The sequence below is a fragment of the Vigna radiata genome, unplaced genomic scaffold, assembly GCF_000741045.1.
Source record: "Vigna radiata var. radiata cultivar VC1973A unplaced genomic scaffold, Vradiata_ver6 scaffold_73, whole genome shotgun sequence".
Taxonomy (NCBI): domain Eukaryota; kingdom Viridiplantae; phylum Streptophyta; class Magnoliopsida; order Fabales; family Fabaceae; genus Vigna; species Vigna radiata.
This window is the reverse complement of record NW_014542365.1, coordinates 838,487-855,921: the sequence shown is the minus strand read 5'-3', so window position 1 is coordinate 855,921 and position 17,435 is coordinate 838,487. Positions and strand designations below refer to the sequence as shown.

The 17,435-nt window shown below is 35.1% G+C and overlaps 1 protein-coding gene across 1 annotated transcript; it reads right to left on the bottom strand.

Annotated features, from left to right (window-relative positions):
- Positions 1–618: 618 nt before the first annotated feature.
- On the bottom strand, positions 619–2,766 carry LOC106779883 (probable receptor-like protein kinase At5g18500). Its single transcript, XM_022776773.1, has 7 exons — positions 2,730–2,766; positions 2,543–2,647; positions 2,360–2,455; positions 1,933–2,151; positions 1,736–1,851; positions 1,389–1,649; positions 619–832 (listed from the first exon to the last, which is right to left on the bottom strand). The coding sequence occupies exons 2-7, from the start codon at positions 2,568–2,570 to the stop codon at positions 644–646; spliced, it is 909 nt and encodes a 302-aa protein (XP_022632494.1). The 5' UTR covers positions 2,571–2,647; positions 2,730–2,766; the 3' UTR covers positions 619–643.
- Between the last annotated feature and the right edge of the window lie 14,669 nt (positions 2,767–17,435).

Below are 17,435 nucleotides of genomic sequence, written 5' to 3'. Positions count from 1 at the left end.
CCTTGCTAAATAAGAAAGAAATACTTAAAGATATTTTAATGTTAAAGTAAATAATAATATCTTAATACGTAAAATAAAACTTACACAAATACAATGATATTATACTAATCACAAAATTTCCAATTTTCCTTATTTCAATCTAGTAGTTTTTGTATGTCACACTTTACAAACTGAAAACATCTTGATATGATCACACAATGTCACCATGCCTCCCATACGTACTAAGACTGCAATCTATAATACAACACCGAAAACTTTCAAATGAATGAGCAAGAGATCACGTGGTTTTATACTTACCAGAAAATATAATATATTTTAAAAACATTATCCATGCTAAAACAAGAGAAATTGTTGACTATGTTGCGTAACATAGCATGAGTTCAATTCATTTCTCTGTAGTTATCAAATAGAACATATGTTGCCTTGTAATTCAAAGTAATATTTGACCATATTCCTCTTTATAATCTTCAGGATACAAAATATTTTTGCTTGAAATGAGTCATTCAGTGGTTTTTCTACTGATCGAATAATACAAGTCAAAGCTAGCTTTAGTATGATGTCAATGCTTATAAAATAGTTGAATTTGTTACCCTTTTTAACGTGAGTTTTTCCCTTATGTATAAACTCTTGAGGACATTTTACATTATAAAGAAATATCTAGTGTCTTTTGTAAGCTATATAACACTTGACCTATAGAAGGCCTTTGGCGCTTGAGCCCTATGCAAGACAAAGCTAGCTTTAGTACGATGTCAAATGCTTCAACTGAGTACTTTCCTTCGAGTTTAGGATCAGCAAATTCTGAAATATCACCACCTCTAACAACATCTCTGGCCTGAAAAGCAATTCAGAAGTGTTAGCTGGTAATCATGAGTTTGAAGGCTTTCTTCCTTCTAAGATGCTCAATTTTCTCATCTTTGTATAAAATAGGTTTAAACCCTCTTTTGTCTTTAAGTTAAGTTCTGATGTTCAGTTTAGTCTTCACTTTTAAAAATGTTAACCTTTAGTCCTTATGATATGAAAAATGTATCAAATCAATCCTATCCGTTAACAAATCACAAGTTTTTCATTAAATGATTTGTTGTTAATAATCTTCCATTAACAAATCACAAAATATTGGATACCTAGGTATGAAAACTTGTGATTTGTTGTTCATTAAGTGCTGTCATGAGGACTTATTTGATACATTTTTCATATCATAGGAACTAAAGGTTGACATTTTTAAAAGCGGAGACTAAACTGAACATCAAAACTTAACTTAGGGACCAAAAAAGGGTTTAAACTATAAAATAAAACTTAGACTTTGAACAAGACTAAGACTTAAGTATAGGTTTGGAATCTCATCATCAAGAAAATATGCACCCTTAAGCTCTTAGAATATAATTACCCACCATTTTACCCAGAGACATTGGTCTCTCGAAATCAATGTTGAGGATCCTTTGTCCTGATAGAAGTTGCAACAACATTATTCCAAAGCTGTAGACATCTCCTGAGGCTTTTACATGGTGATTTGCCCTATATTCAGGATCAATATAACCAAATGTTCCTCTTACTTCTGAGCTCACATAGGATTGACCCAAGTCCATAACCCTGGACAATCCAAAGTCTGAAAGCTTTGCTTGGAAGTTAGTATCAATAAGAATGTTTGATGGCTGACAACACATCGTGAAAGAGCCTCAGTTTAGTGAATGAGATGAGTACTAGAAAGATAAGAAAGATATTATGTGTATATGTATACCTTTATATCACGGTGAACGATGCAGCCATTTGGGTAGGTGTGGAGAAACTCAAGGCCTCTTGCACTATCAATGGCAATTTCTAGTCTTTGAATCCATGAAAGAACTTTACCATTTCCTGTTTTGTGTTCAAGAACTTTTATAATGAAAAAAGCTTAGGAAATTTTGAATGAATAAAAGAGAAGGGAAGAAGGCATACCGAATAGCCATTCTGAGAGGTTTCCATTGTGGCATAACTCATACACTAGAAAACATTCAGCTTCACTTTCACAGTATCCCAGCAAAGCTACTAAGTTGTGATGTCTAACATGAGAAAGGCTTCTCACTTCTCTGACAAATGTCTCAATGTAACATTCATTGGTGATATGCTTCACTGCAACAGATTGATTGTTGGAGAGTACACCTTTGTACACTTTTCCTTGAGTCATCCAAAGGAAAAGTTAAAAATTGCATTTCAGTTTATATCTTTCCCATTTTGAATGTACTTCATGCTATCTCATTTTAAATATGAAGCTTCTTTTTTCTTCCATGATTTAGTTTAGCATTGCTTGGATAAATTGGAGGTAATCTAAGTGAAATTTTGATGAATAGAAAATACAATTCCAGAAGTTAAGTTATAATCTTACCGGCTATGCCTTGGCCTATGAAATTTGAAGCACTGAGATTGTCTGTTGCTGCATAAACATCCTTCAAAGTTATCTTCAGTGAAGGTGAATCAGACTCTGGATAATAGATGGTGTTACGTCAGAAAGAGAAATAGACGGTTCATGACCATAAAAATGAACAAAAGCCTTTATTGTATTGAGTACCATGTTGTACTGATGGAACACTTCTCATTCTTGTGACAAATAATGCTAGAGCGACAAGAAACACCAATACTGTAACTCCTATTATGCCAAAGGCAATCCAGAGACCTGTTGCCATTATGTTTTTCAACAAAATAGTCAGGTATTGTTTGACAAAATCATCATGAATCACCTGCATATATACACGTACCTGAGTTGATATAAGTATTGTCCCTAGCCTTGACTTCTTCATTAGCTGAAGCTAATCCTAATTCATTGACAATGCCAATTGCAAAATCACTCAGATTATTTTCAAGAATGATTTTTCATGAATAAAAGTTCGAAACTAACAAGCTCTAAGAAGTAAAACCGGTTGATTGAAAGTAGAAAGTATACTAACAACTGTTGTTGGTGCTAATCAAAATAAAAAAGTAAAGTAACTCTAGTTTTAGATCTCACCTCCAGAAAGGGCATGTTCTCCAAGGCATTTATAAACTTCTAGAATTGATTCCTTATCATAAATTCTTCTGCTTGTTAGTGAGACGAGCACAGCAAACCTACAAAGATAAGAACTGATATTTGCTAACTCTGATCCTCTTGTAGTGTCTGGTTTTGCACTGATATCCTCCCATGTTTTCAAACATTTAGTACAAGTTTCATTTGGCCTACCATATGTGCTCAAAGGCATGCATTCTTCCTCCAATCTCCTAAGGCTATCCCCAAGCTGATTAACAACATCTGTGATGGTGTAATCAGAGCAACCACCAGTTCCACTTGTTAGCTTCTCCATTCCAGAACAAGTAAATTTTTTGTCAAAAGCTTCTATTGATGCCATACAGTTTTTTTGCTCTGAGGTATTCAAGAATATATTTCCAGTTTGGTTTGCCCTCACCCCCAAGGCATAAAGGTAATCACCAAAATATGGTCCACAAAAGCCATTGATAAACCCTCCACAATTGTCACAGTTCGAACTAACCAAGGCTGAAGAAGATTGAATATCAAGGACACAATCATAAACAGAAGTTTGAGAAGATCCAAGACAAAGGGTGATGGAAAGCAGGAGAAGCAACACTTGAAATTTCATTGAAATAGAACAAGAGAAACATATAACATGCTATTCAACAAATTGTTCACAATGGTTGCAGGTGGTTTTGACACAAATTATTAGTATGGAATGTCACTGCCTCAGCATAACACCACTTATAGATTTAATTCTCGTCACCAAGTAGAACATTTCAGAAAAAATAAGTAAAGAATGGTGAAACAATATGAGAAAGATATTATGTACAATCTGTTTGAAGTGTGACACCTTTGGAGTAGTTTGAAAATCTATTATTTTATTTGGACTCGAATGCAGGGTTCAAACCGGCCCTTGTAAAAGGTGACATGCGTGTAATATATCCCTAAGGTTCGGCCATTTGTCTGATACGGCAGAGTGAAAGTACCTTGTTCTTATTGTTTATCTAAAATAGGGAGAAGAAGAATGAGAGAAACTGTATAACACTCAGATTTCAGCCATTTGCTTAAAGCTTATGTTAACTAACTGTATCTTGTAAATGTAGAGATACAAAAGGCCTCCCTCTTCCTAGTAATTGTAACATCACAATTACAATAACACTATTTTGCTAAATTATTTTAGTACAAGTGCTTTTTAAAAAATAAATGGGTAGATGTAGACTAAAATAACGAAGTAATTACAAATATTGTTTATAATAAAATAATATATAACAACAATTAATCAAAACATTTAGCAACAAAAAAGCTCAATTGGATGGATCAACCCAAGACCAATCCTTTGACGGCTTTTACTTTCTGCACTTCTACAATTTCTTTACGCATTCCATCAAATTTTGAAATGACCACTTTACCTTCTATAAAAGTGATTGTTGGATTATATGTTTTGGAAATTTTCCAGAACAAACTTTCTGAAATTTTTGGAATGAGATCTTCATAACAGAATTTTCAAAACAAGACTTTTCAAACAAGTTTTTCAGAACCATATTTTCAAAATAAATTTTTTAAAACAAGTTTTTCAAAATACATATAATATCTTTCCGAACAAGGTTTTTCGAAATATTATGAAAAATATTTTAAAAAAAAAAACTTTCCAAAATATATGACGTAAAAAGTTTTCCAGTTTTTTTTTCATGTTTTCTTTCTCATTTGCAGCGTTCTCTCTCCTATTTTTTTTATGCAGCAATAGCATGCGCCGACCTCAATTAAATAATGTGTTGCACGGATAAAGAGTAGTTGAATATTACACTTATTAATTATCAGGATGTACAAAGCAATAACCTCTTTTTTATGTTTTGTTGTTTTGAATTTACGTGGGAAGATGATTTGGAAGAGATGATTTGAATAAATTTGACTGGATTTGAAGGTAATTTTTGTTGTTGTTTTTTTATATAGATTTGTGGGTAATTAAGATTAGATTTGAAAGTAAAGTGTGTGAGAATTTATGTTGAATTTGATTGATGTGAGAGATTGAAAAAATTAGTTTAATTGGTAAAAATAAAAAATGACCAAAATGTCTCTAGTTATTAAAGTAATATAAAATGTTATTTATTAATGTTATATTTATTTGTAAAAATCTTTATAAAAAGATCAAAATTGTAAATAATTATTAAAATTAATTTTTAAAAATTAAAAAATTATAATTTAGTAAAATGAATTTATTTTTAAATATATAGTGATTGAAGGTGTGAATTTGTATTTTGGTTTTCATGAATTAAGTTTTCTTAGAAAAAAATCAAGGGAAGAATTATCAATTTGTTTTGTAAAGAGATAAGATTTTATAATTTTAAAAACAACTTGAATTGATTTTGACTAAAAAAATATTAAAACAAATCATTTTTAATTAAAAGTATACATTTTATCTTACAATAAACAACTATGAATTACTTTTGTTGAAATACAAATTACTTAAAAGAAACTTTTTAACTAATTGTTTAACATGTGTCCATGAGTTGTAACGATTTCCATAAGATATTTTCCCAACGGCACAACACAAGCACTTTTTTGTGTCCACACATGGCATATCCTAACTTAACCACGAAACACCAATCCTCAACACACAAAATTCTCTACCATAACTCCAAGATCCTCTTTGAATCCTAAATTTCTAAAAACCATTTTGTTGTTCTTGTTTTTCTCTTGAGACCATTTTGGTTTGAATTTCAATTTCAGACCCCGATAATGGCTTGTGCATTTCATGCAACTTTAGCAGCAAACAGTTATGCCTTTTCTTCCAAGAGATTCTCCTTGAAGCACCCAAAAACTAGTAAGAGAAGGTTTGATTTGTTCATTGTTAGAGTTGACTTTGATGATTCTGTTTGATTTGCATGCAGCACCTGGAACACTCCAGTGGCGTCCTCGGCGATGGAGTTCACCAGCTGTGATGGATTCCTGTGGTTTAGCAGGTAGAAGCACCCGATCCTGGCGAGGGAATAAAAAACGACGTCGTAGAGGAAGTAGAGCGACACAAAGAGTGTGCTAGAATGAATGATTTGTGGGTGAAGCACTGCGGAATCAGCCCCACCAGAAGCTTCAAGGATCTCGACATGACGGTGCTCGTCAGCCAAATCACCGGTGACACCTCGGTCGCGCTCTCGGCGTATTGCGCGATGGCGGGAATAATCCCCTCCATCGTGTTCACCCATCCATCGTTCTTCATTCTTTCTTCGTTCTTCTTCTACGTGTTATTTTATAAATGTTATTTCACAAATGAAGAGGACAAATATGACATTTTAACTGAAATCACCGCAAATCTTCATACTTCAACAAAGATTTGGAAATTCCTGTATCTCTCAAATCCCTTCAATTTCATCGTCTCATATCATGGGAAACGAACACGACTTTCACTTCATTTCATCGTTCTCATTCGACTCTGAACAGTAAAATTTGTTCAAGCGAACATTGCATTAAGTATTAGGTGAAAAGGAAAATCTTTCTTTAACAATTTATTTTTGTTAACTTCTTTATAAAGTCAAGTGATGACTTTTGATTACTTCATTTCAAATAATATTTTAAGAAATGAAATCTTACATAGAGTATTTTGAGAAGCAAATTTCTTTTGCGATTTCTAAAATACCATTTGGAAAAGGAGGTTCACCTTCTTCCTCTCAAAACTTGAAAGCTCTCCTTATTACAAGTCTCTTTCTCATTGATGTCTCTCTCTCACTCTTCTCTGCCGCCATTTTCCCTCATCGCCGACAAACTTGGCCCCAAGCACTAGTGAAAAAACACTGTTTAACGTCGGTATTTTGGCCTTTTGACGTCACTTATCGAACCAACGTTTATTCGGGTGACGTTAACTACACATCGGTTAGAATAACACAGACGTCTATATAGACGTCGGTTGTGTACACAGATGACGTCTAAGTAGACGTTGGTCTCAGATACAATAGATGTTAACATAGACGTCTGGCGTCAACGAAAGAGACATCTATACGTTCTGGAATGTGTTGTCCACTGTAACTTATTGGACATCGATTTGTGCATTAACCGACGTCTACTGGGTATTTTTTTTTAAAAAAAATATTTTATTTTTCGAATAAAACCACACCTGAAAATCAGAAAATTTTCCCAGAAAAATTATATAATAAATATTTGAGTTTGAGCTATAAATAGATATAATTCAATCAATCAAAGATCAAAAATATGAAATTATAAACTTAAACTAAACCTAAGTAATGTTAGTCTTGCTAGTTCCACTTTTGTAGAAGATAAGTTGTCCACTCCTACCTTAGCTGCTTTATGTTGTCTTCAGGTAAAGGAGATAAATTGTTGAAGCGCTGCATAATTAAGAAATATTGATTATGGTTTGATATATGTTTTCAAAAGTATTAATTGATTTGTGATGTTTTCAAAGTAAGCATGATTATTACCTCATTCCAGTTATCTGTAATGCCAGCTTGAATGATGGTCTTAATCGAAGACATCACATAGTACCCACATTCCCATGAATCTAGTTTTCTGTTACACTAAAATGACAAACTAAATATAGTCAAGAATTAAGATCATTGAATAACATAGTAAATGAATTAAAACTATAAATGCACCAAACCTTTGGATACAGGACTTGATTTAGCTGACCTCGAGATTTACCCATTACTCTATTTACATTAAAACACAAAGTAATATTAATATAAGTATCAAATCATAAAAAATTAAGGTCGACATGAATTTAAAAGTCATTTTTGGCAAAACACTTACCCTTGAAGCATGGTTTTCAAGTCATTTTTCATCTTCCTTTGTAGCAAACAGAAGAATACAACTGTAATTTTTTTGGGAATGAGGACCAACAGCTGCCAATGCGCCCTCTTTGGAACATCATAAATAGTTAGTAAACTAATTAAGTAAAATTTAATTACCTTTTACATAAAACAACACATACCCATCAATGTATGGCACAAGGTATATGTCTCTATTTGACTCAGTCATCCATGTTTGCAAATAATTTTGTTTTGTTTCAATTGTGTTTCCACAACGTTGAATGGTCTGAGGTTCAACAAATCCGTAAACGGAAGCCCAACCTTGGTCTACAATGACTGTGTCCATGTACCTATAACAACAAAGTTAACTTGTTACAAAGTAGGCATCTAAATTATAATATTATGGTAGAGAAAATTAACTATCTTACACGCACCAGAGTTGAATAATGGAAATATTCAACATCTTGTCTCCCGCAATGATCTCTGATACATCATTGAATGTGATATATACTGGCATATGGCACAATGGCATTAAAGAACAAACACAAACGTGTTAGAATACCCTAACAGAAGGAGGTAATATGCCTCGAATAACAACCGGTAACAATTGTTGCATCAATATATGACAATCATGAGACTTTAAACCAACTAACTTTAGCTCTTGCATAAAAACAAGGTTACTAATATTAGAAGAATAACCTTGTGGAACCTTCAAACTTCTTAAAGAGTTACAAAAACTTTGTTTTTCTTTTTTAGAAGAAGTATGACAGGTTGGGGGCAAATAGGTGCGTCTTCCTATTCTCTGTGGATGTAATTCTGTTCGTATTCCCATTTCAGCCAAATCTTGTCTTGCTTTTATTCCATCTTTGGTTTTCCCTTTCACGTTTAATAAAGTTCCGATGACACTTTCACAAACATTTTTTTGTACGTGCATCACATCAATATACAATGTCTAACATTAAGTTGCAGATGTACTTTTGCGATGTTTTCTTAATACAATGTCAATGTTTTTGACTTCGTTGTACACCTCTTCACCATTTTGGGGTCTGCACACAACCTCATCCTCAGCACTTCCATTGAATGCTTTTTTCAATCTACGATAAGGGTGATTGCGAGGAAGGAATTTCCGATGTCTTGTATAAACCGTCTTCTGACCATGCTTCAATTGAAGGTAACTAGTGTTTTCTTCACAAACCGGACATGCAAAATGTCCTTTGACACTATAACCGCTCAAGTTTCCATAGGTTGGGAAATCATTTATAGTGCAAAACAACATTGCACGCAAACGGAAATTCTCTTCAACATCTGAATCAAATACTTCGACACCTTCTTCCCACAACAATTTCAAATCATTAATTAAAGGTTTCGAGTAAACATCAATGTCATTGTCAGGTTGTTTAGGACCAGATATCATCATGGACAACATGACATATTTTCTCTTCATGCACAACAAAGGAGAAAGATTGTATATCATCAATATAATTGGCCATGAACTGTGTTTGCTACTTAAGTTCCCGTACGGATTCATACCATCAGTTGCAAGTGCAAGTCTTAAGTTTTTTGGATCTGCACCAAATTTTGGAAATGTTTCATCGATCTTCTTCCACTATGGTGAATCTGTTGGGTGTCGAAGAAGATTATCGCACTTTCTTCCTAAAACGTGCCATTTAAGGTTTTTTGCATCCTCCTTAACAGAGAACATATGTTTGAACCTAGGTATTATTGGCAAATACCACATGACCTTACCAGGTGCACCATCATTACCTTCTTCACCAGTGTTTTTGTCAGATTTATTTTTAAAACGGCTTAAACCACATGTTGGACAATACTTTAGCGAAGCAAACTCCTTGATGTACAAAACATAATCATTGGAGCAAACATGTATCTTCTGATATTCAAGACCCATTGGACATAAAACTTTTTTGGCCTCGTAATTTCGAATAGGAAGAGTATTATTTTCTGGAAGCATCTCCTTCAGCAACTCCAACAACTCCGTGAAACTTTTATCGGTCCACCCGTTCCTTGCTTTTAAACTAAAAAACTTCAAAGTTGCAGACAAATGTGTAAAGTTCGTGCAGCCTGGGTACAACAGTTGCTCTAAATCATTGATAAAAGAATCGTACAAATTAGCTCTTCTAAAGTTATCTTCACCAACATCACGTATCATGTCCTCTAAATGATCACTCATCCATTCTTCCACATAATTTGTTCCTCGTGACGTCATAGGCTGGTCCAGTACTTCTCCATGCCAAGTCCAAACAGTATACGTTCTCGTTATGCCGAACATGAATAAATGATCATGCAAATTGCCTAAGTCTTGTCGTATTTGATTAAGACAATGAACACAAGGACAAAAAGTTGTCATGTTCACAGACTTTGCATTTTCTTTAACATATTGCAAGAACACCGAAACACCCTTCTCATATTCTTCAGAGATGCGACGTGCATTCATCCAGCTTCGATCCATACTATGTTCGTAACATAGTTCATTAGTATAAAATTATTAACTCTCACAAGGTTAGGCCCTACCCATTCAGTAAAAATATTTTTCATAAATTGCTAAGACATGTGCAAAGAAGTCTGCATCATAAATTTGATAAAATTTCGGTAGCATTTCACATTGGTCTCCGAAATACACGAAATGAGAGTAGTCACAAGAATGACCACAACCAAATATGCATCCGGATAACAACACAAATAATGAACCGAAATTTCATCAGTCTTATGCATAAACTCCAACATACATGTTATAGCAAATTTATGAAATTTAATAAAAAAGATTAAAAGATTAATCGTTTGTGTTAAATTTCAAATGGGAACTAAGTTTCACTCATTGATTTGATACTAATGCATGCCAATTATAATAACACAACTAAACTTAATCACATGCATATACTAACAATCTACAAACACATGCATACCTAAAAGTCAATATGAAATCATATAAAAAAAAACCAATAAAATGTAAATTCACAATGCCAACATCATACACAAAAGCCAATAATATCCATACAAATTAAGTTTTCAACAAACAAGCTAACCTTTTTAGCATATTATATATAACCAATTTTGGCAAATGAAGTAGTGCACGCCCAATTATAGGTCAGAAAAGAAGTCCAAAAATAGTCCAAAACGCAACCCAACAAGACGTTTGAAACTACAACAAAACGCAAAGAAATGTAATTATAATCGGTTCAAATGAAAGATTTTTCATCAAAGACTAATTCAATCGGAGCAAGACTAAATTTAAATGGTCAAAAACACATAAAACGAACCTCTAATGGCGCGGCGGAGAAAATCTCTCGACGAAGAAGACGATGAATAGTGGTAACTACTCGCGGGTTCGCGTTCTGAAGTTTATGTTACTATAGACGTCGGTTAGCTATCGCGCCCGACGTCTATAATGTTATAGACGTCGGTCCACTCACTAATTTGACGTCTTTATGATTTAAATATTAATATTGGTACGGATTATAGACGTCAGGTCTATGCGCACCTGGCGTCTAATTGGACATAAACGTCGGATACCAGGTAGCCAACGTCTAGATTGCAGAATAATTATTACAGTTTCACCTAACTGTCAAGCTGTAGACGTCCGTTAGGAGGGGGCACAGACATCTATGTCTCAAACCATTAATGACACTCAACTACCTGTCAGGTTATAGACGTCTGTGAGTGCCACCCGACGTTAACTCGCGACTGTTCACCAACCTCTGAGACCTTTAGACGTCGGTGGTTGTAATGTTGACGTGTAAACTAGACTTTAAGCGTCGTGTTGTTCTTACCCGACGTCTATATATCGACTCTTCACCTACCTGGCAGACCTTTGGACGTTTTTGTTTAAGGGCCCCGACGTCTATAGTTCTTCACTCATCGGTTATGTCTGGCCCCGACATCTAGTTGCCCCACTTAATTACAAAGTTGCCACTGGTCATCGTGTTACGTCAGTGGACCAAACAACCAACATCGATGTGGTGACGTTAAACAACGTTTTTCCACTAGTGAAGTACGTTCTTGGTCTTCTCTGCTGCCATTTTACCATTCTTCCTCTCTTTGTTTTCATTTTTGTGGTGTCATTTTCCCATTCTCTACCTCTCGATATTTCCCCTTCCTTTCTCATCAATTGCTACCAAAAAAAGTCACCTCCTCCGATGTTGGTCCACTGTTGTTTTCGTATTCCGCCTTTCTCGCGCTCTCCATCAATGAGTAAAGGTGTCTTCTTTCTCGAAGGTTTGGACTTTGTTCGATGAGAAAAGGGGTTGTCATAGTCTCAAGGTTGGTAGAACCATGAATTAAAGGGTTATGCACTAGATACCATCAATGATGAACAACATGAGTCATTCATGCAAAAAAAAAATTAAAAAAAATCACCCATAGGTACACAAAAAATGATCTTGGGGAGTTAAGTTTCACCCAATTGGGAAGTCACGTATTAATTTTTGTACAAACCAACAATCAACCCCTGGTAATTGATTACAGGGATCCTATAATCGATTACCAGGGCATGACTTGGGCAAAAGTGGTCATGGACTTCACTTACCTTGGCTCAAACACTTATATGGGCTTTTTCTTCACAAATGAGTGGAGAAAATGTTTTTTGATGCATTAAACACCATCAATGATGAGGAATATGGATCATCCATGCCAAAAATTGAAGAACAAATCACCCAAAGGGACAAAAAATGACCCTAGGGAGTCATGTTCTCCTAGTTGGGAAGTCATGTTCAACTTTTTGTACAAACCATCAACCAGCCCCTGGTAATCAATTACAAGGACTCTATAATCGATTATCAGGGGCTAACAACTGGTTTGTACAAAACGTTGAACGTGATTCCCCAACTAGGAGAACTTGACTCCTTAGGGTCATTTTTTGTGTCCCTTTAGGTGATTTTTTTTTCATTTTTTTTGGCATGGATGACCCTTGATCCCCATCATTGGTGGTGTCTAGTATATCAAAACACATTTTACCCCACTAAATTGTGCATCAATTGGCATGACTTGGGCAAAAATGGTCATGGATTTTACCTACCTTGGTTCAAACACCAATATGGGCTTCTTCCTCCATAATTGAGTGGGTCAAATTGTGTTTTGATGCACTAAACACCACCCATGATGACCAACGTGAGTCATCCATGAAACAAAAGGAAAAAAATCACTCAAAGAGACACAAAAAATCACCCTAGGGAAGTCAAGTTCTCCCAGTTGAGGAGTCATGTTCAACTTTTTGTACAAACCTGCAATCAGCCCTTGGTAATCGATTACAGGAATCCTGTAATCGATTACCAGGGCATGACTTGGACAAAAATGGTCATGGACTTCACTTATCTTGGCTCAAACACTTATATGAGCCTTTTCTTCCACAATTGAATGGGTCAAACTTTGTTTTAATGCACTATACACCACCAATAATGACCAACATTAGCCATCCATGTAACAAAAGGAAAAAAATCACCCTAGGGTGTCAAGTTCTCCCAATTGGGGAGTCATGTTCAACATTTTGTACAAACCAGCAATTAGCCCCTGGTAATTGATTATAAGGACCCTGTAACTGATTACCAGGGCATGACTTGGACAAAAATGGTCATGGACTTCACCTACCTTGGTTCAAACACCTATATGAGCCTGTTTTCTCCATATTGCAATAGAGTAAGATGTTTTTCATGCACTAAACACCAAAAATGATGAATAAACTTAGTCATTCATCTCAAAAAATTGACGGATGATCAATTACTCGAATAATTAATTGCATAAATTATCACAATCATCAATTGTAATCTGCTGGAATCCTTCCTGACACAGTCCTCTTAGTCATATTTTTACATTTCATTGTACGTGTAGTTTAGCTTGCAAGGAGCATGGGTCACTATAAATACCCAGTTCCTCACTTGTATTCCTCACTTTTGAGATTAATGAGAATTTGGTTTTCTAAATCAGAAAATAATTCTATCTTGAAAGTCAGGCTAAAGAGTCCAAGAGACCTCCTTTAGCCACCTTCCAAGCACACCTCATTATTTCATTTTCCATTATCCTCAACGTGTTTCTCTCTCATATCCACGCTGCACCACTCATCAGAAGCCACGCCTCTGCTTCTTGCGTCAGCGTCGTACATGTCAGTCATTTTCCTCAAACGCATCAGACGCTCCACTTGTATTCTCGCGTCTCAGAATCATTCTCTCACATTATCCACTTCAAAGAAACCTTCTCTGCTAGTGTTTCTGCCACTAGAGCACCGAGCTTCGTCTTCCACCTCAGATCTACATCCCTCCATTGGTAAATTGTTTCTCCTTCTTAGATTCATCTTCTCATCGCCATTTCGTCACCTTTGACCGATCGTTTTTGGCCTTTCTCTGCCATCTCACCGATTAAAACCTTCGTTCATCATCTTTGTCCATTTCTACCGATTGTTTTTGGCCTTTGGACCGATTAAACACCTTTTCACCATTTAATCTTTGTTTTGAACCGATTAATCGGTTCATTTTGAGAGTCTCTCGCTTTCTAGGGTTCATTCGGTCTAGGTTTTGGATTTTTGAGTTCCTTCTCTCTCGATCTAGAGATTATTCTACATTTCTGTTGCATCTTCTTCTCTCTGGAAGAAACTTCAAGGATTTGCGTCACACCTACAGTCTATTTCTCGGAGCCATTCTTCCATCATAATCACTTTGGACAATAGCTTTACACTCAAAATATTTCAGACACCAATGATGACAACTAAGAGTTGAAATGACATTTATGAGTAATGTATTAGTCAATAAGAATGATGAATGGTAATATCTACATATATATTAACATTGCCAATAATTATTGCATTCCATTTACATATACAAAATCTACAATGATCTTTTATTGTCAACCTCATTAAAAAAAAGTTGAATATACAAATCATTGTCATTTCAGACCATATTAGGTGTAGGGAGTTCTTAATGCACGACTCTTGTAATGTACACGTCATCCTTCCTTCATGCGCTTGTACATATTGCTTTGGTAAATGGAAATGCCTCCCTCGCCTTCGAAGTGAGTGTTCAACATGTGTTCAATATATTTGCATGCATATTAAACTAAATAGAAAGAGAAAAACGAGTAAAAATTGACTTACTTTATGTGGAAAACTGATCGAGTGAAGGAGAAGAGCTCACTAGAGTGATCACCTAGATACATTCTTATCGTCAAAGAGATGATTCAGGAGTTAGAAATCTTAGAAAGAATGGAGATTAAACTTAGAGAATAAGTTTTAGAGAGATGATCAACGTTTTAGATAATGAGACGTGTTTATAAAATTCTATTTATATTATTAAATTATTTTATATTTAAACAATCGATCTCATTATTTTAAAATACTTATTAACTCTAATACTCTATTTTCTAAATTCTTAGATATTTTTTTATCAGTTACCCCTGAAAAAATAAACACTTGTAAATAATTATTAATATCACATTAAATATTTTCTCAATTCATTATTATTATTATTATTATTATTATTATTATTATTATTATTATTATTATTATTATTATTTTAAACTAGTAAAATAAGTAATTAAAAAACTTATTTTCCTTATATCTTGTCATAACGACTCTCCATATGTTAAAAGAAGTAAAGTTTATTATTATTATTATTAGATTTCATTCATTAAATTAAATGTTAATTTTATTTATACATTTATTTATATTTTTATCAGGGTTAAATATGTTTTTAGTCCCTAAACTATCAAGCGAATTTGTTTTTAGTCTCTCTTTCAAATTAAGCTACATTTTGATCCTTCTACTTAAGGAAACCATAATTTTTCATCCTCTAAAGCTAACGACGTTAAAAACCAGTTGAAGTGGCTAACAGTAGTGTGCCACATCATTTGTTTCTGACACGCAGTCAATTTTTTCGGCTTTTCTCCCTCCCTCACTGGCTCGTCTCCTTCCTTGCATCTTCTGCACATTATTTTTTGTGTTTTCTTCCAAACTTCCGTGTGATCCGCCGCTTGATCTTCGATGGCTTCAGTTGCGGCGAGACCTCCAGCTACCGTTATCGTCAGCGTGGCGACGAAGAAGGAAACCTTGGTGACTTTAGCTTGGTGGCTAGCCATGCAGAGAAGGAGGAGAGGTCGGCGAAGCTGTCGGATCAGCTGAACGCGACAAAGACGAAAACAGATGCGGAGGCGGAGAGGAAAGAGGAGGCATTGGCGAAGCTGAAGCAGGTGATGAAGGAGTTGCACAAAGAAGACCTCTCGATGCGGAGAATTGATAACGGTCTAAAAATCGTTATTTTCATGCTTAAATTTGATAGTAAAACACACCCTTTATGGCTTAGAATGAGCTTTAAATCAAGTAAAACACTTAGTTGTGTCTTGTGAGAGTTAAAAGTTGGTTTTAGCGATATTATGCTTGATTTACATTATTTTGCAAGGTTTTTAGATGAATTAAAGATGGAAGTGAAGTAAAGTGGACTTAGACCCATGAAAGAAGGAGAAAAATGATGAAAAGAAGGGTCAAGTGAGGCGCTGAGCGCTAGAATGGTCCGCTGAGCGCTCAGAGCGATTAGAGGGAAACCGCTCAGCGGCAAAACTAACCGTTGAGCGGTTCAAAGCGGCAAAAGGCAAACCACTGAGCGGTGCACTTAGGCGCCTGGGCGGTTGTCTGTTTTTATTAGTTAGATTCTGTAATCTTTCTATTATCTTTTTGGGCTTATATATAGCCTCAGTACGAATTAGAAGGGGAATCTTTTGGCAGAGGAAGACGACACAACACTCTTTTCACCCCTTGGAGGAGGATTTTGGATGTGGGAGCTCCAACCTACCAAATATAGGGTTTATCTTTTCATTCTTTCCATTCAATTCATCTAGTTCATCATGATTATGGTGAACTAAATCCTTTGTTGTTGGGGAACAATGTAATCTTTTGAAACTCTCATATATTTAAATTCTAATTTATTTCATATGCTTGTCATATATTTATTTATCAATTGTTGGGTTCTCATTTGTACTTTAATGCTTTTATTGTTTAACTCATTCATTAAAGGCTGTTTGTCTTTATCGATATGGGGACGTACGATAATGTCATGAACTGGAGACAAATTCCTTGATTATGCTAATACCGCCTAGGGATAGGGGTAGGACAGTCAATTGTATTTGCTTCCGATCGCATTCCATTATTGGTTACTAGGGGAGGCTAGGGATAGCAAGCCGGTAATTAATAATAGGCTCTTTTCACCAAGGGATTGGGTTAAGGGTAGACTAGAAAGTTTGCATGATAATTAGATAAATAAGTGAAGTAAATAAGAAGAGTAGATATATGAGAGTGGATAAGATGAAATTGTAAACCCCAACACTAGTGCAGAAACGCTATTTAACGTCGGTTAATTTGGGCTTTTAACCTCACTTTCACAACCAACGTCTATACGGGTGACGTCTATGGGACGTCGCAAATCCTCCGAACTGACGTCTATATAGACGTCAGTTAACGATATCGACCGACGTCTATATAGACGTCTGCTTATACTCACACCGACGTCTAATTACTCTATATAGACGTCCACCTAGGTTTAAACCGACGTCAACATGAATATATAGAAGTTGTAAATGACACTAACCAACATCTATGTTCCTTATAGATGTCGGACCATGCACTAACCGACGTCTAACAAAGGCGTTGTGTTTTAGTGCAGTTTTGATCCAGACTTTCGATAGCATAGTGCAACACTCTCCTCTAGCTATTTTCC